Source organism: Heterocephalus glaber, unplaced genomic scaffold, assembly GCF_053883595.1.
Source record: "Heterocephalus glaber isolate CG9 unplaced genomic scaffold, H.glaber_assembly_v1.0 deba00000621, whole genome shotgun sequence".
Lineage (NCBI taxonomy): Eukaryota > Metazoa > Chordata > Mammalia > Rodentia > Bathyergidae > Heterocephalus > Heterocephalus glaber.
Genome location: NW_028258153.1, coordinates 17742323 through 17765866, shown reverse-complemented (window position 1 = coordinate 17765866; position 23544 = coordinate 17742323). Strand labels below are relative to the sequence as shown.

The 23544-nt window shown below is 40.0% G+C and overlaps 1 protein-coding gene across 1 annotated transcript in view; it reads left to right on the top strand.

The window, feature by feature from the left end:
• Positions 1–16247, top strand: part of Cpo (carboxypeptidase O) — a 28884-nt gene extending 12637 nt beyond the window's left edge. Inside the window, 6 exon segments of the mRNA XM_087205967.1 lie at positions 435–545; positions 1664–1754; positions 2855–2881; positions 2884–3039; positions 15016–15096; positions 15863–16247. Coding sequence (XP_087062093.1) covers positions 435–545; positions 1664–1754; positions 2855–2881; positions 2884–3039; positions 15016–15096; positions 15863–16104 — 708 coding nt within the window. The 3' untranslated portion in view covers positions 16105–16247.
• Positions 16248–23544: the final 7297 nt, after the last annotated feature.

The window sequence follows — 23544 nt, the reverse complement described above, 5'->3', positions numbered from 1 at the left end:
AAATAATGTAAGATACTTTCTTCATCAGTCTTTTCAGAAACCCAAATATTAAAAAATGACCCACAAAGAGCAGCTCTCAGAATGTTGTTCCTAGACCAACAGAATCAGCATTAGCTGGGAACCTGCTAGAAAAGCGAACTATTGGCTCCATCCCAAACACAGTGATTTAGAAGCTCACAGGGGAAGTGGGAGGTGGAAAAGGATGGTAAAACTGGAGAATCTGTATTTTAGCAGGTCCTTCAGATGACTCTGATGCACACTGAAGTTTTAGAACTACTGCTATAAAGAATAAGAAAACTAAGGTGGGGCGGGTGGGAACGGGAGGGTGCAGATGTGGCACACAGTCAGCTCTTACAATGAAATTGAAATCATAGAAAATATAGGAAAGATTTCTTCCTAGAATCATTCTACATGTTTCTCTCTTTAATTTCCAGGTTCTCCAAAACTACAAAGATGACTCAAGGATAAGTGTGTTTCTTAAGAACCTGGACTTCTATGTGCTTCCAGCCCTTAACATAGATGGTTATATCTACCCTTGGACAACTGTAAGTCACCTGAGTCTGGGCCTGGGATGTGTTTACTGACTAAAGTTCCACTCGAGTTCACTGTCCTGACCTCTGTCTTTCCAGCTACAAAAATATTTTATAGCCATGTAAAGAAAGAAACTCCATTTGAGATAAAGATCAATTTACTGTTTTAAAATCAAACACTAGAAGTCAATATAAAGATTGCGGAGGCTTAAGGCCTTCTTAGAGTAGAATCCAGCATAGACATTTTCGCTATTTTGGACATATTCCCATTTTCCAGCCTGACTTCATTTCTCTTCTCTACTATCTTAATGTTTGTGAACTATCCATCACCCAATTAGAATTCTATCATAGAACAATCTATATCCTCCTCAAATCAGTTCTAGAAGCATAAGGGTATTAAATGACGTATAAATACTGAGCAACCCTCCACTCTTTCATGTGACCATTCACACAGGATCAAACATCATGTACAGCCTTGTTATGTAGCTGATAGTAGACAATTTCTCCTTAGCAACGTTTCTAATGTCCTTATTCATTCCGCAGTAAAGAATCCCTCTTTCTAACGGGTTTCATGCCTCTTCTCTGCTGTCACTCCCCCAAAAGCGCTTTTTCTGGAACAGCTTTTCTGGCTCATCTGTGAATCGAGTCCCTCCCTCTGAGTTTGGCAGGTGACACTTGTCTTTATCTTCTTCTCTGCTCATTAGTCTTCTGCTTCCAAAAATATACAAAAGCCCATCCCTGATACACCTGGAACAGCCCTTTTCCATCTGTCAGGCTATTTCCCTTTCATCCTGTATCACTCGGCCTGAAAAATGGCTCTGAAGCTTGCTCCAAGTAAGCAGATCACATCCTTAGGCACAACTAATCTGCTCATGAGGAAAAGGCCAAACCACCTCCTCTAGTTTGGCTGTTTACATTTTTGTACACTTTGAGTTGTACAGATGTTCCTATTATCAGGGCTTGTTAGCCCATTTGCAAAACTAAAAATCACACATACAAGCTTCACAAGTTAAAGACATATTTTTCCAGGTAATTCTGGAAACATTTTTCATATTCAAGGACCACCTAACACCACTAACACTGTGATTTATTAAACCATAGAATGGCAATATCTCTTGGTTCATCTGTTACAGGATCAACTGTGGAGGAAATCCCATCCATCCCATAATAATGGCACAGGTTTTGGATCAGATCTCAAGAGAAATTTCAATGTATCCTGGTATAGTAAGTACATGTTTGGTAGAAGAATTCATGAGAAGCAAGGAAAGAGATGAATTTCAAGCAATATCATCATTAAAAAAATTTTTTTTTTACAGCTTTCTGGGCATTCTGACTCATTTTATTCCCCCTGAAGAGATGATATTATCCATATAGTAAGAATCATCCACACTGAAGTACAGCCCTCTTCAAGTGAGATTGGCTAAATAAGGATGAAGTAAATCCAGGCCATGTGAATACACTTGAAATCTATCATTTTGTTTTAAAATATATAGATCATCAGAAAGAGCAGAAAAGTCAGAGCATTATCCTTGGGGATTATTTTACAGCAGGAAGGTGGGTAGTAAACAAAGCCAACATGTTCTCCTTATGGCACATCTATGTTTCCAAATCTCAATATGCCCAAAGAATTAGAAGCAAGTAAAGAGGCAGGAATAGGAATAGTTAAGAGCATTACCATTGTCCAGATGGTAAGGGTTACAATTCAGCCTGGAAGCTGTGTGATCTTGGAAAGATTGCTTCCTCTTTCTGCTTTTGTCTTCTCTTATATAAAATGTGGGTCATGTAAGACTACATTATCAGAAGGTGGTAAGGAGTTATATTTGCAATGTTCCACAGGAGGGGCTGGGTATAGAACTAGCACACAAGAGGTGCTCAACTGAGGGACTTTATTATTGCTAATGAAGAGGACACACTACTTGAATCCTTGCAAAATCAGTCTCATGAGAATCAAGGCAGTAACACTGAAGAAGTGGCTTAGACCCACAAGACTGTCAAAGCCTAACATATGAACCCAAGAAGTGGTTGTAAACCATTTGTTTCAGGGTTCACCACAGAGTTAGATAAAAGATTACTGATATGCCATTTCACTTGGCATTCTTCCTCCTGAGCCACTGAAATGTGACATTTGCCATTCTGAGTTCCTCCTCCAATGAGCGTCTTCAGTGACTACCCAAGCTGACTAATTCATGCAGGACTAACTAAGACAAGCGAGGGTAAGCCCTGATACCACCCACAGATCCCTTGAGCAAGGATGACTGCTTGCCGTCAAGTCATTTCTAAAATGAAGTCATGAAGCTGTCTATGTGGTTTCCTATGTTTTCCAGGTATTGGCGCATCTACTAACAGCCAAACATAACATTTTGTGGGATAGGACCAAAGTCTGAACCAGGGACTAAAGCTGTCTCTAGCCTCATTGAGAGCAAGGAGGAGGACATACTGTGCTTCCTAAGCATACACTCTTACGGTCAGCTCATTCTTGTACCATAAGGCTACACCACAAATAAATCAAGTTAACCATGAAGAATTGGTAAGTCTGGAGCAACAAAATGTCTAGCAAAACTTCTTAGGACCTCTGCCTTCCTTCTTCCTTCTTCCCATTTCCATTTCTAGGATTTTGGCTTCAGCTTCCTTTTTCTTCTCTCTGCTCATCCTTACTTTCTTTTCCTGCCTTTTGTAGATTGCCAGATGCTTGCTGGGAAGGCTTTGGGTTACCTGTGTAATTAACTACCTGTTTCATAAAGCATCAATTTGGGAGACATCTTAGGTATTCACCTATAATATAAATGAGATGATTATGTTAATAATCTGGAGGAATGCACTTCCATCTCTGTGAATTCTCTCCAAGCTCCATTCAGCAATTACAGCTTTTGAATGGTGCTTTAAAGAACTTGCCAGCTGTTAGTGGAATATGGCATATCTAAAATAACACAGCTAAACAGTATCTGCTCTCTTTTCTGCTAAGCACAATGCTCTATTTTCTTCTAAACTCTTCCTCCAGCATTTGCCTGGGAATATTTTGTAAGAGGAAGTGCCAGTGAAATGCAAGCTGGGGCAGGGAAACTGCTTTGTTTCATTCCTTTCCTGTTGGTGTATTTACCCAAGCACTGGTGAGCAGAATTGCTGAAAAGAACTGGGCTCTTTGCCCTATTATGAACCTGAGGACAATAGTCACCAATCAGAGGGAAGGTGAATGTAGAATTATTGCAATACTTGCTGCTTTTTTTCTTCTTCAATTTTTAATTGTGGTAAAATCCACCCAACACAAAACTTACCATCCTAACCATTTTTAAGCATAAAGTTTAAAATAGTCATACTGCTGTTTAACCAATTGTCAGAAAATTTTCATCTTGCAAAAGTGAAGCTCTATACTCATTAAATAACAACTCCCTAGTTGGGTGTGGTGGAGCATGTCTCTAATCTCAGCACTCCTGAGAGGCCGAGACAGGAGGATCACAAATTTGAGCCCAGCCTGAGCAACTTAGCAAGACCCTGTCTCAAAATAAAAAATAAAAAGGGCTGGAGGAGATAATAGCTTAGTGTGAAGGCCTTATGTTCAATCCCTAGTACTGCAAAAACAAAAACAAAAAACTTCTCACTTCCCTCTACCCTCAGCCCAGGCAACCACCATTCTGTTTTTTGTTTCTATAAGTGTGACTATTCTAGATACTTCTTAAAAGCGAAATCATATAGAATGGGTGGCTTATGTCACTTAACATAGTATCTTGAAAGTTCATCCATGTTGTAATATGTTAGAATTTCCTTTCTTTCTAAGGCCACACAATATACCACTGTATGTATATACTATTTTATCAGTTCATCTATCAGTGAACATCTGGGTCACTTCCAACTTTCATGTATTGTGAATAACGCTGCTATGAATATGGGTGTACAAATATCTCTTCAACATCCTGCTTTCATTATTTTGGATATAATCAGAAGTATAATTTCTGGATCATATGATAGTTCCATTTTTAATTTTTTTTTTTTTTTTTTGGTACCAGAGATCAAACTTGGGACCTTGCACTTGTGAGGCAGGCACTGGAACCACTGAGCTAAATCCCCGGCCCTATTTTTAATTCTTAAAGGAACCACTATCTTGTCTTCTGTGGTGGCTGCACCGTTTCATATATCCATCAATATTGCGAAAGTGTTCAAATTTCTCCATTTTTATCAACATTTGTTATTTTCTGTTTACTTTCTTAGCTCCTCCATATGTGCAAATGGTGGGGTGGATAGGTGCTAGTCTCACTCTTTTGTTAATATCCCAGTACTCTGTGGTTATCTCACGCTTCCTGTCCCTCTGTCACTGGGGCATGACCTATAAAACACAAGCTGGAACACAAAAAGAAAAACCACTATAGTTCTTTCCTGGAGGGAGTCCTTCCCTCAGCAGTCAAAAATATCCAGTTATGGGCTGGGGATTTATCTCAGTGGTTCTGGAGCCTGCCTCACAAGCACAAGGTTCCAAGTTCTATCCCCAGTACCAATATATATATATTTATTTATATCCTCATACCTTTCTGGAAATTACTTTTTTTTTTCTCAGTCCAAAAAAACTTGTACTATGCGAGCTTTTTGTAAGATGTGGAAGTAACTCACATTTGCCTACATCTTTACAATTCACCAAAGGATTTTATAGCTACCTCCTCATTTGACTCTCATGACAATACAATAACCTCATTTTAGAGAGGTAGAGACTGAGAGTGAGATAAATGTATTTCCAGAACCCCTATAAACAGGAAAACGCAGAGGCTGGGTTGGAATTGGGGTCTTTGATTGCAGAGGTTGCTTCTTCATCCCTGGACCTCAGACTCTCTGGGTCTACTCAGAAAGAGTTGATAACTTTTAGAAGCCATGATCAATTCAGATTCCCAGAGGTTCTGTTTCTTCATTAAAATACATATAAAAACAGAGGTTTCAGGCAAGAAGCTCAGAACCCCTCTTAACCCCAGTTCCTGTAGTATTCATTTTAGGTTTCTACTTTCTCCTTCAAGGGAACTGTGACAAAGACACAGGAAACTATCTCTAAAGGCAGGCCATGGTAGATCTTTGATGGCAAGGGGCCCTTTGCCATTGGAAAGATTTCTTTTTTAAAAAAAATTAAATTCTTTTACTGGTACATTGTAGGTATACAACACAATTACATTTCTCATTGGGAACTGTACCTTTACATAATGCATCTTGGTTCTTATTTTTTCCCCATTCCTAGCCCTCCCTTCACGCCCTCCACCCTTCCCTATTTACAAAGACTTTATTTCCACTTGTTCCATTTATCATTTTTCCTTTCCCTTCTTTCCTTTCCCCTGCCCCTCCCAATACCCTTACTCCTTTGGACCTTTTCTTCCTATTTTACATTATCGATTATTCATTCTAATCATTGGTAGATTTTAGGTATACAATATAATGACATTCATTGGAAATTTGCACCTTTACATAGTCTCTCTTGGTTCTTATTTTTCACTCTTGCCCAGCCCTCCCTTCAACCCCTCCATTACTCCCTATTTACAAAGATTTTGTTCCTATTTTTCCATTTTCTCATACTAATCCCATTCCCTTCTATCCTTTCCCCTAACCCTTCCACTTCCTTCCCCTTTGCCCCTTTTCTTCCTATTTCACATTGACTATTAAACATTTAGTCCTTATTTACACTTTCAGTTTCTCAAACCAGAGAAACTATTCAGTATTTATTCATGTCTGTCCTATTTATTTCACTTATGAGTATCGCCTCAATGTGTATCCACTTAGCTATAAATGTCTCTAATTTCTCATTTTTTATGGCTGAGTAGTACTGCATTTTATAAAAAACCCACATTTTCTTTATCCAGTCTCCAGTTGATGGGTATTTGGGCTGTTTCCAAGTTTTAGCTATTACAAACTGTGCTGCTATGAACACGGGTGCACATGTATCACTGTGGTATGATTCTTTTAATTGTTTGGGGAAGATCCCCAGCAGTGGAATAGTGGGGTCAAATGGAACTTCCAGTCCTAGTTCTTTGAGGCATCTCCATACTGATTTCCACAGTGGTTGCACCAGTCTACACCCCACCAGCAGTGGAGCAGGGTTCCTCTTTCCCCACGGCCCTGCCAGCATTTGTTATTGGTTGATTTCATGATAGCAGCCATTCTTTCTGGAGTGAAGTGGAATCTCAGCATTGTTTTCATTTACATCTCTTGAATGACCAGCGATGTTGAACATTTTTCATGTATTTATTTGCTATTTCTACTTCTTTGTCTGAGAAATGTCTGTTCATTTCAGATGCACATTTTTGGATTGGGTCTTTAAATTTGGGAGGTCTGATCTTTTTCAGTTCTTTATAGATTCGAGATAGTAGACCTTTGTCTGAGGAAGAGCCGGTGAAGATTTTTTCCCACATTGTGGGTTGTCTGTTCACACTGCTGGTGGTTTCTCTTGCTGTGCAGAAGCCTTTTAATAAGAAGAGATCCCACTTGTTGATTGTTTGTGCTAGTTCACGGGCCACTGAGGTTTTGTTCATAAAATCTTTTCCTACACCAATATCTTCAAGGGTTCTACCTAATCTCTGTTCCAACTGGTTCAGAGTTTCTACTTTAATATTTAGATCTTTAATCCATTTTGATTTTAGTTTAGTGCATGGTGAGAGATATAGGTCTAGTTTTAATCTTTGGCAAGTTGAAGCCCAATTTTTCCAGCACCATTTATTAAAGAGGCCATCTTTCCTCCAGTGAGGGTGTTTGGCTCTTTTATTGAAGATGAGATGGCTGAGTATGTCTGACATTGTTTCTGCATCTTCTAATCTGTTCCACTGGTCCTCAAGCCTGTTTCTTTGCCAGTACCATGCTGTTTTTATCACAGTAGCTTTGTAGTATAGTTGCAGGTTGGGGATTGTGATAACCCCTGGCATGTCTCTGTTACCTAGAATTGCTTTTGCTATTCTGGGTCTCTTCTTGTTCCAAATGAATTTTTGGATTGTTTTCTCAAGGTCTATGAAGTATGCTGCTGGGATCTCAATTGGAATTGCATTAAATCTATATAACAGTTTTGGAAGTATGGCCATTTTCACGATATTAATCCTTCCTATCCAGGAGCAGAGGATATCTGTCCATTTTCTGATATCATCTTCAATGTCTCTTTTCAGAGTGCCATAGTTTTCAGAGAAGAGGTCTTTGATTTCTTTCATTAGGATGATTCCTAGGTATTTCAGCTTTTTGGATGCTATTGTGAAAGGGATTATTTGCCCTATTTCTCTCTCAGTGAGTCTGTCATTCGTGTAGAGGAAAGCTATTGATTTTTGTGTGTTGACCTTGTAACCAGCTACTTGACTGAATTTGGTTATTAAGTTCAGAAGACTTTTGGTGGAGTTCTTGGGGTCTTCTATATAGAGTATCATGTCATCTGGAAATAATGACAATTTGACTTCTTCATTACCTATCTTTATTCCTTTTATTTCTTTCTCTTGTCTAATCACTGTGGCTAATGTTTCCAGAACTATATTGAACAAGAGTGGTGATAGTGGACATCCTTGTCTTGTTCCTAATTTTAGTGTGAAGGATTTCAGTTTTTGACCATTTAGTATGATATTGGCTGTTGGTTTTTCATAGATGGCTTCTATCACTTTGAGGTAGAGACCATCTATTCTAATTTTCTGTCGGATTTTTATGATAAATGCATGTTGGAGTTTGTCAAATGCTTTTTCTGCGTCTATGGAGATAATCATATGGTTTTTGTCCTTGGCTCTATTGATATAGTGTATTACATTGATTGAGTTTCATATATTGAACCATCCTTGCATTCCTGGGATGAATCCCACTTGATCGGGGTGTATGATCTTCTTGATGATCTTCTGCATTCTCTTTCCCATTATCGTATTAAGGATTTTTGCATCTATGTTCATTAGTGAGATTGGCCTATAGTTCTCTTTTTCGGTTGGGTCTTTCTCTGCTTTGGGGATCAAGGTGATGCTTGCTTCCAGGAATGAATTCAGGAGTATTGCTTCCCTTTCTGTTTCATTGAAGAGTCTAAACAGTAGTGGCAGCAGTTCCTCTCTAAATGTCTTGTAGAATTCAGGAGTGAAGCCATCAGGGCCTGGGCTTTTCTTAGTTGATAAGTTTTTAATTACATTTTCAATTTCATTGGTTGATATTGGGTTGTTCAGAATTTGTAGGTCTTCTTTATTCAACTTTGGTAATTCATATGTATCTAGGAATCTGTCCATTTCTTCTGTGTTGTCCATCTTATTGGCATATAGGTTCTAGAAGTAGGAATTGATGATCCTCTGGATTTCTGCTGGGTCTGTTGTAATTTCACCCTTTTCATTCCTCATTGCATGGATTTGGGCCTTTTCTTTCCTTTTTCTCACAAGGTTGGCTAAAGGTTTGTCAATTTTGTTGATTCTTTCGAAGAACCAACTCTTGGCTTCATTGATTTTTTTGTATCGTTCTCTTAGTCTCCATTGCATTGATTTCTCCTCTGATCTTTATAATTTCCTCCCTTGTATGAGTTTGGGGTTGTCCTGCTCTTCTTTTTCTAGAAGCTTGAGGTTCAGCATCAGGTTGTTTAATTGGGCTCGTTCTGTTTTCCTAATATGCATATTCAGTGCTATGAATTTCCCTCGTAAGACTGCTTTCATTGTGTCCCACAGATTCTGATATGTTGTATTGTCATTGTCATTTAATTGAAGGAACTGTCTGATTTTTCTTTAGTTTCCTCTGTGACCCATTGGTTATTCAGAAGTGTGTTGTTCAATTTCCATGTGTTTATGAAATTTTTTGAGTTTCTTTTGCTATAGATCTCCAATTTCATTGCTCTATGGTCCGATAATATACAGGGGATAACTTCAATTCCTTTGCACTTACTTAAACATGTTCTGTGTGTGAGTATGTGGTCTATTTTGGAGAATGACCCACGTACAGCTGAGAAGAATGTGTATTCTGATTTTGTGGGGTGGAAGACTCTGTAAACATCTGTTAAGTTCATTTGTTCAAGAGTTTGATTGAGTTCTAGTATTTCATTACTTATTTTTTGTCTAGTTGATCTATTTATTTGTGACAGTGGGGTGTTGAGGTCCCCCACTACAATTGTATTAGTGCATATATGACTTTTCATGTCCGTTAGTATTTGTTTTATATAGTTGGGCGCACTAGTGTTTGGTGCATAGATATTTATGATTGTCATCTCTTCCTCTTGGATTGTTCCCTTTACAAGGATGTAGTATCCTTCTTCATCTCTCTTCATCAGTGTTGATTTGAAATCTACTTGATCTGCAAAGAGGATAGCTACTCCTGCTTTTTTTTGGGTTCCTGTCACATGGAGTATTGTTTTCCACCCTTTAACTTTCAGTCTATGAGTTTCCTTTTGAATTAAGTGTGTTTCTTGTATGCAACATATTGTTGGATTTTGCTTCTTGACCCATTCTGCCAGTCTATTTCTTTTGATTGGTGAATTGAGACCATTAACATTGATGGTTATAACTGAAATGTATGACTTGTCATTGCCATGACTTTTCTTTTTGTTGGGTTCTCCCCCTTTCCATTTAATTTCTTGTCATGCCAGATGGGTTCATTCTGCTTTGCTTCCTGGGGTTGTTATCCTCAATGCCTGTTCCTAGGCTATTGTGTAAAATTCTTTGGAGTGCTGGTTTGGTATTCATGAAGTTCCTAAGGTGCTCTTTGTCATGAAAGTATCTTATTTCTCCATCCATTTTGAAAGGTAGTTTTGCAGGGTAGATCAATCTGGGTTGGAGGCTGTTTTCTTTTAGGGCTTGGAATATGTCACTCCAAGCTCTTCTTGCCTTGGTGGTTTGTGTTGAGAAGTCTGCTGTGATTCTGATGGGCTTTCCTTTGTATGTGATTTGTTTCTTTTCTCTGACTGCTTGGAGAACTTCGTTCTTCTGTTGAGTTTCTGGAATCTTAACAATTATATGCCTCTGCGTCGATTTTTTTTGATCAAGGTTATTTGGAGTCCTATATGCCTCACTTATCTGTATGTCAAGCTCTTTTCCCCTGCTTGGGAAGTTTTCTGCCATTATTTCTGTGAAGAGATTTTTTATGTCATCTCCACCCTCTCTTGTTTCTTCATTGAGCCCAATCAGTCTTATGTTATTCTTCTTTGCATCATCCAGCAGTTGCTGGATTGATTTCTCATATTCCCTTGTAACTTTGAAGCAATTTTTCTTTTCCTGGTCACTAATTGCAATCTTATCTTCTATATCTGAAATTCTGTCCTCACATTGGCTCATTCTGCTGTGTAGACTTTCAGTGGAGTTTTTCATGTCCTGGAAATCTATTTGCATCTGTTTTATGGATTCCATTTGTTTCTTATGTTGGGATTCCATCATGTTCCTGAGCTTCTCTCTAGATTTATTAATGATGTCTTGCACTAGGGGCACAATTTCTCCTGTTATCTGAGAAATTATTTCTGATTTCATTTTTTCCAGATCCCCTTTTGTTGCCAGTTCAGTGGGTCCAGGTGGTTGAGTATCAGAGTGTTCCATCTCATTTCCCTTTGGGGTTGCTGTAGGTGATCTGGAAGTCTGGTTTTGAGACTTATTTACCTGTTTTCTCACTTCGACTGGGGTGGGGGGCTGTTAGTGCCTGCACAGATTACCTCCTCTGAGCTGGGAGAGGTGGGACAGGGGCCAGAAGCAGCGATAGGGATGGTGACCCAAAAGCTCTTTCCTGTGGGCTGGGAGCAGCCAGAGGGATGGTGGCCGGGAAGCCCCTTCCTCTGGGCCAGGAGCAGCAGGACAGAAGGTGGCCCAAAAGCCCTTTCCTCTATGCTAGGAGCAGTGGGAGGGATGGTGATTAGGAATCCCCTTCCTCTGGACCAGGAGTAGTGGGACGGTGGCTCAGAATCCCCTACCTCTGGGCCAGGAGCAGCAGGACTCAGTCCCTTGGTGTGGTAGTCTGGTGTCCTCTGCGTCTTTGTAGTGTGGAACCAGGTGGCTGCCTGTCTGCAGTGGGGTGATTCGGTGTGTTCCGTGCAACTCGGGACCTTGGTAGGGCTTACACAGACCTGCCTGTCTGCAGCGGGCTGACTCAGCATGTTCCATGGCACTCGGGACCTCAGTAGGGTGTGGGCAGACCTGCCAGTCTGCAACGGGGTGATTTGGCATCTTCTGTGCTACTCGGGACCTCGGTAGGGCATGCACAGACCTGCCTGTCTGCAGCGGGCTGATTCCGGAAAGATTTCTTATGGGAAGGCATATTCCCCTAACACCTGTGCACCCCAGTACTTTTTTCAGGAATTTCATTCTCTTTTTGGATCAAGAAAGCAAATACACAAGTATTTCACCAGGTTCATCATCAAAGGTTAGAGGGTCTTGTGTTTCTGATCAGCTCTCTGGCTAGCGCACTGTGACCACAAGTTAGAGTTAACAAGAGGGTAGGAGGGACTTGAGCCAATAGCATGGACAATACTGGAAGACAACTGTGGATATTAGTGAATGTGTCTGTATTTCTTACAGTCTCAGGTGCTGAAGAGTTAGCATAAACACTCTTCTTCAAGACTTGTCAAGAAAATGTCAGGGTGAAAATTTCCCCATGTGTTAAGCTTACTGAAGCCACTTAGCAGTGCTTTGAGGTTCTTCAGGGTAAGCTTTGACACCATGCACAGTGACACAGAATCAAGCTCACAACTTCAAGGAGATTTCCATTTTCAGCAGTATTTACAACCAACAGAAACTAGTAATCTCTATATTTACAAAACCAAAAGTTCTTAGAAATTATGGTTTATACTATACTACATGATATACAATTTGGCAGCTACTATGTAGGGGAAACGTAAGTATCTATAGCACCTTTCTAAATTGTCCTGGAAATTAGGATAGCTATAAAAATTCTACTGCTTTAGATTATTTACATTTACACTCCTTTTCTATCAACCTCTGTCCTCCATCCCAAGCTGTTGCCCTCCTGTCCCACCAACATCATGCCAGGCCTTGAGCAAAATTTTTATGTACCTGCCTGTGAATACATGCCTGTGGGAATTTTTCTGGATTTGGCGAAGGAGTTGTGCAGGCTAGAGGTCTTTAACATGTGTGCTGTGTTCTACTGACAAAGGAGTTTTTAAATCATTTTACTAGAAGTACCTTTGAGCTGAGAAGGGCCATGGCGATACTGCTGTCCTTGTGGTATAATGTCAGGTAAAAAGCGTGTTCTCAAGAGCTCACCTGCAGGGATAAAAAGGAAAATTAGAAGTCTAGAGGATTTTTATCTCATCCTCTTCAAAAGGACAGAATTTATAAGCTGTGAATGACAAGTATACACTTCTCATATATATTTCCTATTCCGTATTTCCTATAGTCATTACTAATGGAAAATCCGTTTAAAAATAAAGTCCAAAGGATCTTTTCTCAACAACAACAACAAAGAAAAACCTGAAAGACTTTCTCATCCCACAGCCAGTAGGATTTGAGAAAAAAGAATTATAGGGAGTAAAATAAGTAAAGGCTGGCATTTGGAAAAAGATTTGTCAGGGGCAACTGTTAGAAAAAATAAACCCTACAAGGATTAATTTGGATGGAAAATGGAGCCTAGGGCTGATCCATGTATCCCGAAGAAAAGGTAAGACCCTCAGGGACCAGTTAGTATGGCTTCTCATTCAAAGAAACAGAGAAACACATGGGAATTAAAAATAATTAAAAACAATTTATATCTCAGCTACATGACTCTTGGAGAATTTCAAAGAAGAGTGTAGTTGATAAGTCATAGCAGTGCTTTTCCGGGCCCCTTGCTCTTAATTTTATCGCACACCTCAGAAACTCAAATCCTTTCGCCCTTCTCATTTGTTACCAGAATTTCTTTCCTCAGAAATCTTGGGCTCTCCCTTCCCTTCTATCATTTTCTCTTCTTTCTACAAATAGCTCTTGTCCCTTTCCCAGTGTAAATGGTTAAACTCATTTTCTACCTGTGCGTCGTCAGCCTTCTTTATCTGTCGTCTCCAGTCTGAGCAGCACAAACCCAGGAACTGAGGAAGGTTCAGAGTCCTAATTTGAAAAGAAAGAGAATAGGTAGATGAAAAATAGGACAAGTCTCAGTAGTGAGTGGTGAAAGACAAAAGTCTTACAAATATGTTCAATATCATGGTTTTTTCCTTTTATCTCAGCCACACATAGAAATACGCAGCTAAAAGATGCTCCCTGCAGCTGTTCCCTATGACCCTTCACCATGCTTACTGCCTTTATATTTCTACTCTGAATTTCTCTTGATAGAATCTGTTCTACCAAGGACTACTCTGTCACATTTTAGCATTCAGCCAGGGAGTGCAGTGCCAGGTATGGAGAAGCAGGATCTAGAACTAAACTTCCTTAGCTGAGAGTCAGGGAGCTGCACACTTGCCATTGCAGCCAGACTGCCCTCAGGGCAAAACGATGGCAGATCCCAGAGCAGGCAGAGAGTGGCGGGGTGTAGACCCTGAGAGGAAGTCATGAGATGCACCATATGGTAGATAGAACACACCACGGGCATGGGGACACTCAGATGTGTTAGAGACTGCAATAAAATGCATCAGAAAGTCCATAATCACAGCCAATAGACTTGGACCTCACCTAGTGACTCTGACCTCAGGAAAAGGTCAGCATGGAGCAAGATTAAGACCTTAGAAAACATCTAGTTCTCAGGGACTTCCAAAGAAAGGTGACTTCGCAGTAGGTGTGGGAACAGTTGTACCTTCCAATTCTCTAAGTCTGTGTGAGATAGGCTTCAAATATCTATAAGGGAAAAAAAGAGGAGCATTGTAAGAAAGGTTTGAGCAAAGGGTTACTGGTGATCCAAGAGATAGACTCCAGATGAGATGATCAGGTAAGGCCTAATGGGAGAGCTGGCAGAGGTAAGAGGTGGGAATTCTAGGTAGAAAGGACGTCAAGGAAAAGAAAGAGACTGAGAAGCAATGGGTATGTCTGAAGAAGATGGAGGAATTTGAGTTTCATTATAATCCAGGGTGCATGTGCAGAGAATGGTGTTGGAAAGGTGCCTGGGGACCATATCTTAGAGGATCTTGAAAATGAGCATAAGAAGTTTGTACTTAATTCAGTGAGCACCTAGGAGTTACTGAACATTTTCAGCAAGATCATGATTATAGTTCTCTACATCTGGAAGCCAGGGGGGATCAGTCTGAATAAGGACTGATTAGAGGAAGAAAAACTTATTAGAAGATGCAACAGACCAGTTGAGGGCTAATGAGTCTGACATAGGGCAGTGACACTGGAAATGCAGATTGCTAACTGTTGGAGAAAAGGGGAATCAAAGATGCCTGCAGGATTTTACCTTGAGTTGAGGGAGCATGAAAGAAACAGGAAGTTTATAACAACCTTATTGGGAGAGAGATGATCAAATTGAATATAAATGTGATGAATTACAGGTATGAACAGGCTACCCAGTTCAGTGGGAAGTTGGAAGGATGATCTAAAACTCTGGAGATAGATCTGGACAAAACACCCAACATTTGGATTGCTGGGTTTATTTTTAACACTAGATATCTGTCTCTGCATTTCCCACCTACAGATTTGAGTTGGACAGAAGGCAGCAAATGCATTGAAAGCAAAGCATGGAACCAATTATAGAGTTGGATCAAGTATGTAAGTATCTTTATGTAAGTGTCTTCTTTTCCCTCTTCTATAGTATCTAAGGCACAAAAGAAGTCGGTGGAGTATGAGGGGTAAGGTGGGCAGGAAAGGAGTAGGCCAACTGAGAGTTGTACAAATCAAAATGACCAAGGATAAAAGGAAGTCTGTACAAGTCCAAAATTATATTCTCTAGGAAGAAGGAGTGAGCTGAAAGGAAAATAAAATACACTGGCTTCAACAGGGGCCCCCTGGCTTCAGAGAAAAAGAGCTGGCAAGTTAGAAGACAATTAGTTAACAGGAAGGACACTGTCCCCTGAGCCATGCTCAGCTAATTCCCAGAGGGCCCATCAGGCCAAGAAAGCCAAGCAGGGTGGGGCCTGGAGAGAGTAGAAAAGACCTCAGCTGCAAGAAGAGAACATTGCTTCTCCCAGCCCCAACCATTACCTCCTCGACCTCCAGAGGTCCACCTTGACAACATTTGCATAATTATTTTCTGTTAGCTTTCATTTTACTTTACCTTTACCTTGCAATATGAGGTTGCCTAGGCTTTTATTCCATCAAGAAACTTTAACCAGATTCTCTGCTCTTTACTACATGGGTGGAGGGGTTAAATAAGATATGGCCCCTACCCTGCAGGAGCTACCTATAAAGGGGAAGGAGAAGACAACTCTCAAGGGAGCCCTAATATGAAACTGTTTCTTTATATTTTGGAACAAGCCTTATTCCCTGGAATAGCAATGAAGTCTGTCCTTCCAAAGTCCAGTTTCTATTTCTGTCATATTTCATTCCTAGATCCCACATCTGAATTTTCAAGAGACTGGGATCAAGACATCAGGATCCCTTTCTCCTACACATTTAAACTGAGGGACAATGGCACCCATTGGTTTATTCTGCCTGAAGATCAGATCCAGCTGACCTGTGAGGAAGCCATGGAGGCCGTGCTCTCGATCCTGGAGCATGTGCATGCAAAGTACTGGCTTTCTAGCAATGCCAGGAAGGTGACATTCACCTCTGTGGTGCCGAGCTTGCTGTAGTTCTTCACTTCTCTGCTCTAAATGCATCCTTCCCAAGCCCACTCAACCCCAGTGACGTGGACTCAATTGGAGGGAAGGTGTAGGTGGTTGTAGAGAAACCAAATCACTGAACTAAAAATAATCACTAATCCAATAAAGAAGAATTGTGTGGACATTTTAATATTTGTTTTCCTGGCAATTAATTTTTATTACTCTGTTAGAGCATAGTATTAGTTATTGCTATAATAATGCTACCAATTAAGCCCTCTTAAACTCAGAGGCACACAATCTATATATAGGACAGTGAGGAAGTCCTGCTGGTCCAGTGCTAAGGTATGTATCTGTGATCAGTGTCAAGACCACTGGTTGAACTTGTCCAGGATCACTCTTTCAACAAGGCTAGGTCAGCCTCAGCTAGGACAAGGAGTTGTGTCTGTGCACATGAGCCTTCTCCTTCAGCATGTTAGGCCAGGCATGTGCTCATGGCTTTGGTGGAGGAAAAAGAGCAAAAGAGTTAGGGCAAGTCTCGGTATGTGGGAACTTTTTAAACCTCTGCTGGCATCATACTTGCTAACATATCATTGCCTGAAGGAAATCATGCGGCTGAGTTTAGCATCAAGGGATGGGGCAAGCTGTTTTAGCATTATGATTGGAATAGCTCAGCTATAACATGGGATGACTCAACTCAATTGTTATTATTCCACCCAGCTTTCAACCTTGAGAAGTCTGTGAGTACCAGTGGAATCCCACTGTTCTTTAAATCTCATTAAAGATCACATAATGAGATTCCAATAGGCCTTTCATGTTCTACTATTTATTTCTGATTTATGATCTCAGCACTCACAAAGGAAAATGAAATAGAAATAGTTTCCTGGACCTTTTTTTTTCTAGCCTAAATTCTTTGAAAATTTTTCTTAAGCCTTTGAATCAGTTCTCCCTTAATTTTGTGTTAATAAGTTAGTAGCAGCAGAAGGTAAGTTGTATAATGTCTCTATATGGCTGGTTTTTATGTTTATTTTAAAAATTTACTTTCTTTTGGAGAATCCACAGTGAGGTTACAATGGTGAATAAGATAGACATGGTCCCTGTCTATCTAGAATTTATATACCAGGAGGTAAGATTCGGATTAGCAGTCATAAATAATTGGAATGCATGCACCATTTCATACCAGGCAACTCCTAGGTCAGGAGAAGCCATACTAAACAAGAATACAAATAAATAAACTAAATGTTACATGTGACACATGTTATGAAAGAAATAAAGAGTAAGTAGAGAGGTAAGCAAGAGCCAGACTGTCTGTTTATGGATGTACAGGTATTTAATTGTGCCATCTCATCTATTAAATGTTAAGTCCTCTTAAAGTAGCACTCATGACTGTCATTTCCTATGTATCTCTACATGCCACCTTGAAATGGTGCTAAGCACTTGACAGGCTTGGAGCAAATGTAGCTGTGACTGGCTAACAGGGCATCCTTGAGTGTTCAGTCACCCATTTCCAAATTTCCTTGTTGGTCACAGTCACAATACACTTCTTGGTTGTAACCCTTTCATTGCCTTTCTTTGTCCTCTTTATTTCTTCATGTTTTGCTAGTGTGTGCCTGATAAGGGTCAGAAAGGAAAATGTCAGGGGCAATAGGGCTTAATGAATCAGAGAAAAGCTATTTACATAAAAATGCCAACTCCACAATTGTGGCACTGTCAGGGAAATTGGTCAGGTTTTATCAATGGTCAGCCTAGAAAGGAAGAAAGCTAGTGTGCCCACTCAATGCCATATTCAAGAAGAAAGCAGAGAAACTGTGCTTAGAGATGCTGCTTATCATTTTTAATCTGCTGGATTTCAGCTTCCAAGACTTCTTTTTAGATAACTGGGACCTCTGACTACCACAGGAGCACTTCACTGCCAAGTGTATTTGAGGTCTAATGACTGAGCCCATAAACAAATCAAATTGGAAGGGAACAGATAGAAACTCAATCCATCAGCTTGCCTGAAGCCTCCTACAGGAATATTTGCAGACTTTGGGAAACAGTCATTGTTTCCTTGAAGGATTTCTTTCCTTCAGGGGCTTCCTACCCTCTGAGGGTCTGAGTCCTAGAGGACAGGACCCATGGTTTGCCTCTTCTGGATGCTTTTTACTTTGTGAGAGGATCCTAAGAATAAGGATAGGAAGATGCTAAATGACCATACTGATTTTTCCTAAGGATATTTTCTACTTCCTAGTATAAAATGATAATCATTTGGAAGAATTTCATAACTCGTGCAAATAATGCAATCTTGAGAGTGTCCTGTACTATGTGTTTGTTGTGTCTGGGATTTGGGTTTTTTGTTTTTGGTGGTGGCGGTGTAGTATATAGGTGGTGGTCTTTTCTTTTCTTTTCTTTCCTTTTCATTTCTTTTCTTTTCTTTGTGGTACAGGAGATTGAACCCAGGGCACTCACACTGAGCTACATAACCACACCTTTTTTACTTTTTGAGACAGAGTTACTAAGTCACTAAGTTGCCCAGGCTAGGCTCAAACTTTTGATCCTCCTAAGAATACTGGGAAAACAGGTGTATGCCACCACACCTGGTTGCATTTGGAATTTGATTTAACCCAATTTTAAAGCTAAGAAGCTAGCTTGTAACTGTCTCATGGATGTTAGCAGAAGGCATGAACCTCCTGGGTCAGAGACAAGAGACATTATTTCGCATAGTACATTAAGCAGGACAAACATCAGCATCTTTACACTGACTCCCTTTGCTCCTAAGTTCCAAGTGGATGATACAAAAGCCCAGACAGCCTGTGCACGTGCAGCGTGATGTGTTACAGGAGAAGAACACGAAGCTTGGGGTCCACTGCCTCCTGATCTTCACTTCAGAAGGAGATATTTCCTCATCATGTGAGGTTGCTCGAGTGCAAGCAAAACTGAGAAGTTGTCCAGTTTCAGAATGGTCAGGTCCTTGTATTCTTGGCCAGCAAGATACATAGGAAGAAAATGAGTCTATGAAAGATTATCTTCCAATAGGCTTTATGTGTCATGTTTAATCATATGAAATTGCTGTTTCCATAGGTCAAAAAATTTAAGTATTAGTGCTTTTCTATGGCTTAATTTAATATTATCTCAATGCTAATAAAAGTATTTCCATATGTCTTTTATTATTACTTTTTAGGAAGATTGAGTTTATTGCATTTTAGTTACTATTTCTTTCCTTCGGCCAAAACCTGCCAGTGTTTTTTGGCATAATTATTCCTACTAACAACATAGGTCTTCTTGATTTATAGGTGAATTTAAAGTCTAAAATAATACAAAATTATAAATTCAGAGAGTATTTGTTTTAGTTACTTTCTCATCACTGAGACAAAATATTGGACACCCACAAGTTAAAGTAAGAGGGTTTTATTTTGGCTCACAGTTTGTAGAGGTTTCAGTCCACAGTTAGCTGGATCCAAGGCAGCGCAGCATGGCAGAGGAGAAACAGTGTATGGCAGGGCAGACAGGAAGCAAAGAGAGATCAAGGGGGGAGGAGGGATATAGGCCCTTCCAAGTCAAGCCCACTTCTTCTCACCAGGCTTAACCTCCAACATCATACCCAGCTATAAACTCACCAATGGACTAATCCACTGATGAGCACTTCACTCTCATGATCCAGTCAACTCCCCAAAGCCCCACCTATGAGCTCATGAGGCTTTTCCAGGACATCTAGCTATAAGCCATAACAGTATTCAAGCTTCTAGCTCCAATTATTTCTATGATAGTGTCAAAGGGATTATAATTTTGTTTCTGCTATGAATGATCAAGCTCCTATTTTTCTTTCTTTTTAAATGTACTTTATCAATCCCTGATATGTTACTAATATATGTATATTTATATAATCCAAATGTTACTCTTATTTATGTAATTTGAATCTGGCACAAATTTATTGTGGAACTAAAAGAAGCCCATTGCCCAATTTAAAAATTGTCATGCTAAGTGCAAAAGAGGTTTTCAAAAACCAAAATTATTAATTTTGTTTATAACGTGCCATGATTGAAATACTTTACTGTTCACAATACTCGTTATAATCTTCAGTTAAGTGCTTCTATGTATTTCATGAAATAACTGAGATACAGAAGTCAGGTGCTTATGGTCACACTGTTCTTAATGTTCTTGAAACCAGACATGATGGCACATACCTGTAATACCAGTACTATGGGAGTGTGAGACAGGAGGATCACAAGTTTTGGGGTTTTTTTTAACTTTATTTTTTTATTAGTACATATTTGTCATACATATTGACCACATTCATTATAGGGAATTTGTACCTGTACATAGTACATCTCGATTCTTCCTTTTTCCCCATTCTCCTCCTCTCCCTTCAGCCCTTCTTCCCCTCCCCATCTACAAGAGCTTTGTTTTCATTTTTTTCCTTCCATTCTGTTTTTTTTCTTTTCTTTTCCTTCCCTTCCTCTTCTGTCCTCCCTTGTACCCCTTCTCATTTGAGCATGTTCTTCTCGCTTCCCAATATCTACGGCAGATTACAAGTTTGAGCCCAGCCCAGCAACTTAGCAAGATTCTGTCTCAATATTAAAACATACAAAAAATATTAAAAGGGCTGGAAATGTAGGTCATTGCAAAGGCCCTGGATTCAGTCTCCAGTACCACAAAAACACAATTTTTGATTGACAGGATCATTCGCTGGAATAGGGATTTTGGGTTCCAAGGTGTCAGAATCACTTTCCAGTGGATGTTGTCAGTGCTTCCCCATGAACCCTCTGGCCCTGAACCTGTATCACTCTCCATCTTCAAAGTGTTTTGCCTCCAAAAGAGCAGACCTGTATCAATCTTTTTCCAGTGACTGCTCTTGGGATGGCACATGTGGTTTACCTACAGCCACAGAGAGCTAGAGGAGTTACATATGCCCACCACCACCAGAAATCTCCATCCCCTGCCTACAAGGAGACTGACAGGTCCAGGAGTACAGAAGCCTCTTACCTTTGGAGCAGAAGCTGTAAGTTATGTAACTTATGTTCCAGAGACCCAGCAGGTAAGTTCCTCTTTGAAGAGCTTTTCCAGAGGCTGTACCCTTGTTGGCTTCCTCCATTTTTCTGTCCTGTTTCCCTGGTCCCTTGCCAGTTTTGCTTGACAACACTTTCTCAATAAATGAGTTGAATACATATCCTCAACTCTGGACCTGCCTCTGGGAAACACTATACAAGACAAACCGCTTTAGAATTATCACCAAAACATTTGTAATTTCTTACAATGACCTTTAATACAAGTATTGCTATTATTCAATATTTAGCATATGCCTGGGGGTAATGAATATTGTATGAACAAAATATTTCTACGTTGAAGATGTTATCATTTTAGATTATGAAGAGTTTTGTTTAAGATAAGACTTTTTCTTTGTGAAAACATGAACTTCTACCAGGCCTCTTGTGGAAGGCTGAGTGAAAAAAATTAGCCTTTCTGGACTTGTAAATTTTGAAGTAATTCGCATTATGGTAAGGCTTGATGAGAAAATAATTGCCCCTTACTACAATTTTTTGCTCTGCTGTAATTGAGATTGCAGTCTTACCTACTTTGAAGAGGAATTTTATTTCTAAGGATTTGTTCCTTTAAAATAATATAAATAAACAAACGAAGTAAGGCTCCAATGAGCTTTACTGGTGGATATGTTAAAGATTTTTTTCTTTGTTTTTTAAACAGATTTATGAAAGTCAGCTCTGAGATAATGCTTCTAATTAAGAACAATGTCTTTCTTTTCTACATAGATGGTATAAAAGCAACCACAGAAACACGGAAGAGGGCCAGAGATGGGCAGGGGATTTAGCTCAGTGGTTCTGCCACCCGCCTCGCAAGCTCAAGGTCCCGAGTTCAATCCCTGGTGCCCAAAAAAAAAAAAAAAAAAGAAACAGAAGAGACAAAGAACAATGTGAATTCATGGGTCTGTAGCCATACAAATTCAGGATACTATGAAGATGATCCTGAGATGGTAAAGTAGAGAGATAGGCTAGGTTCAGGTGGTTGAAAATCCTCAATGCCAGACAGGGGTGTAGATACTATAGAGGGAACACACATCTGCCACAGAGGTGTATGAGGCATGGGTGAAGATTAGTCTGGATGGATGAACTCCAATGAGATCATTAGAGGAGAGATAAGAGGCTAAACGTTACACATTCTATGTGCAAATAAATTGCATAAGACCTAAATTGAGTGGTAGTTATAGAAATGGAAAAAAGTTTCTGAAGCTGGAAACATTATTCAAAAAGATTCAATGCAGAATTCATTTGAATATGAACATGTGACTAAGGGGAGGGTTGAAATTACTGAGAGTGGTTGATTAGAAAAACTGGTATGATAAGATCATGAGGAGATGTCTTCAGCCATCTTTGCTCCGTCTCTACCTGAAAAGGTGAAATAATGCTGATGATGGACTCACAGATCCATGGGAGCCAGAAGGGGAGCAGAACCGAGAATGAGAAACCATTTGATTTCTGATAGGAAGTAGGTAATGCAGAACTGTCACACTAAAGTGGAAACTTGGAATTGGTTTTCCTTCTTTTTTAAAAAAAATGAATTTTATTGGTACATTTTAGGTATTCAATATAATGACATTCATCATTGGAAATTTGCACCTTTACAGAGTCTCTCTTGGTTCTTATTTTTTTCCAATTCCCCTGACCTCCCTTCAACCCCTCCAGTCCTCCTTACTTACAAAGACTTTGTTTCCATTTTTTTCTTTTCTCATATTAATCCCATTCCCTTCTTTCCTTTCCCCTAGCCCTCCCACTTCCCCTTCCCCTTTGCCCCTTTTCTTCCTATTTCACATTACCTATTATACCTTTTAGTCCTTATTTACACTTTCAGTTTCTCACACTAGAGAAACTATTCCATATTTACACATGTTGTCCTATTTATTTCACTTAAGAGTATCGCCTCTTGGAGAGAGACTGCTCTGGAGCGGGAGAGGGGTGAGCGGAGGGGCGGGCGGGGAAGAGAGCAGACGGGGCGGAGCCAGGTGAGGGGGGCCAGGCCGGGCCTCACGGGGAGGCGCTGGAAGCGGCGTGTGCTCCTCCGCCACCACCCGAAAAAAAAAAAAAAAAGAGTATCACCTCAATGTGCATCCATTTAGCTATAAATGTCTCTAATTTCTCATTTTTTATGGCTGAGTAGTACTCCATTTTTTTTTTTTTAACACATTTCTTTATCCAGTCTCCAGTTGATGGGCAATTGGGCTGCTTCCAAGTTTTAGCTATCACGGACTGTGCTGCTATGAACATGGGTGCGCATATATCACTGTGGTATGATTCTTTTAATTCTTTGGGGAAGATACCCAGCAGGGAAACAGCTGGGTCAAGTGGGACTTCCAGTCCTAGTTTTTTTTTTTTGTTTGTTTGTTTTTTGGTACCGGGGATCGAACTCAGGTCCTTGCGCTTGCACAGCAGGCAGTGAAACCACTGAGCTACATCCCCGGCCCGAATCCTAGTACTTTGAGGTATC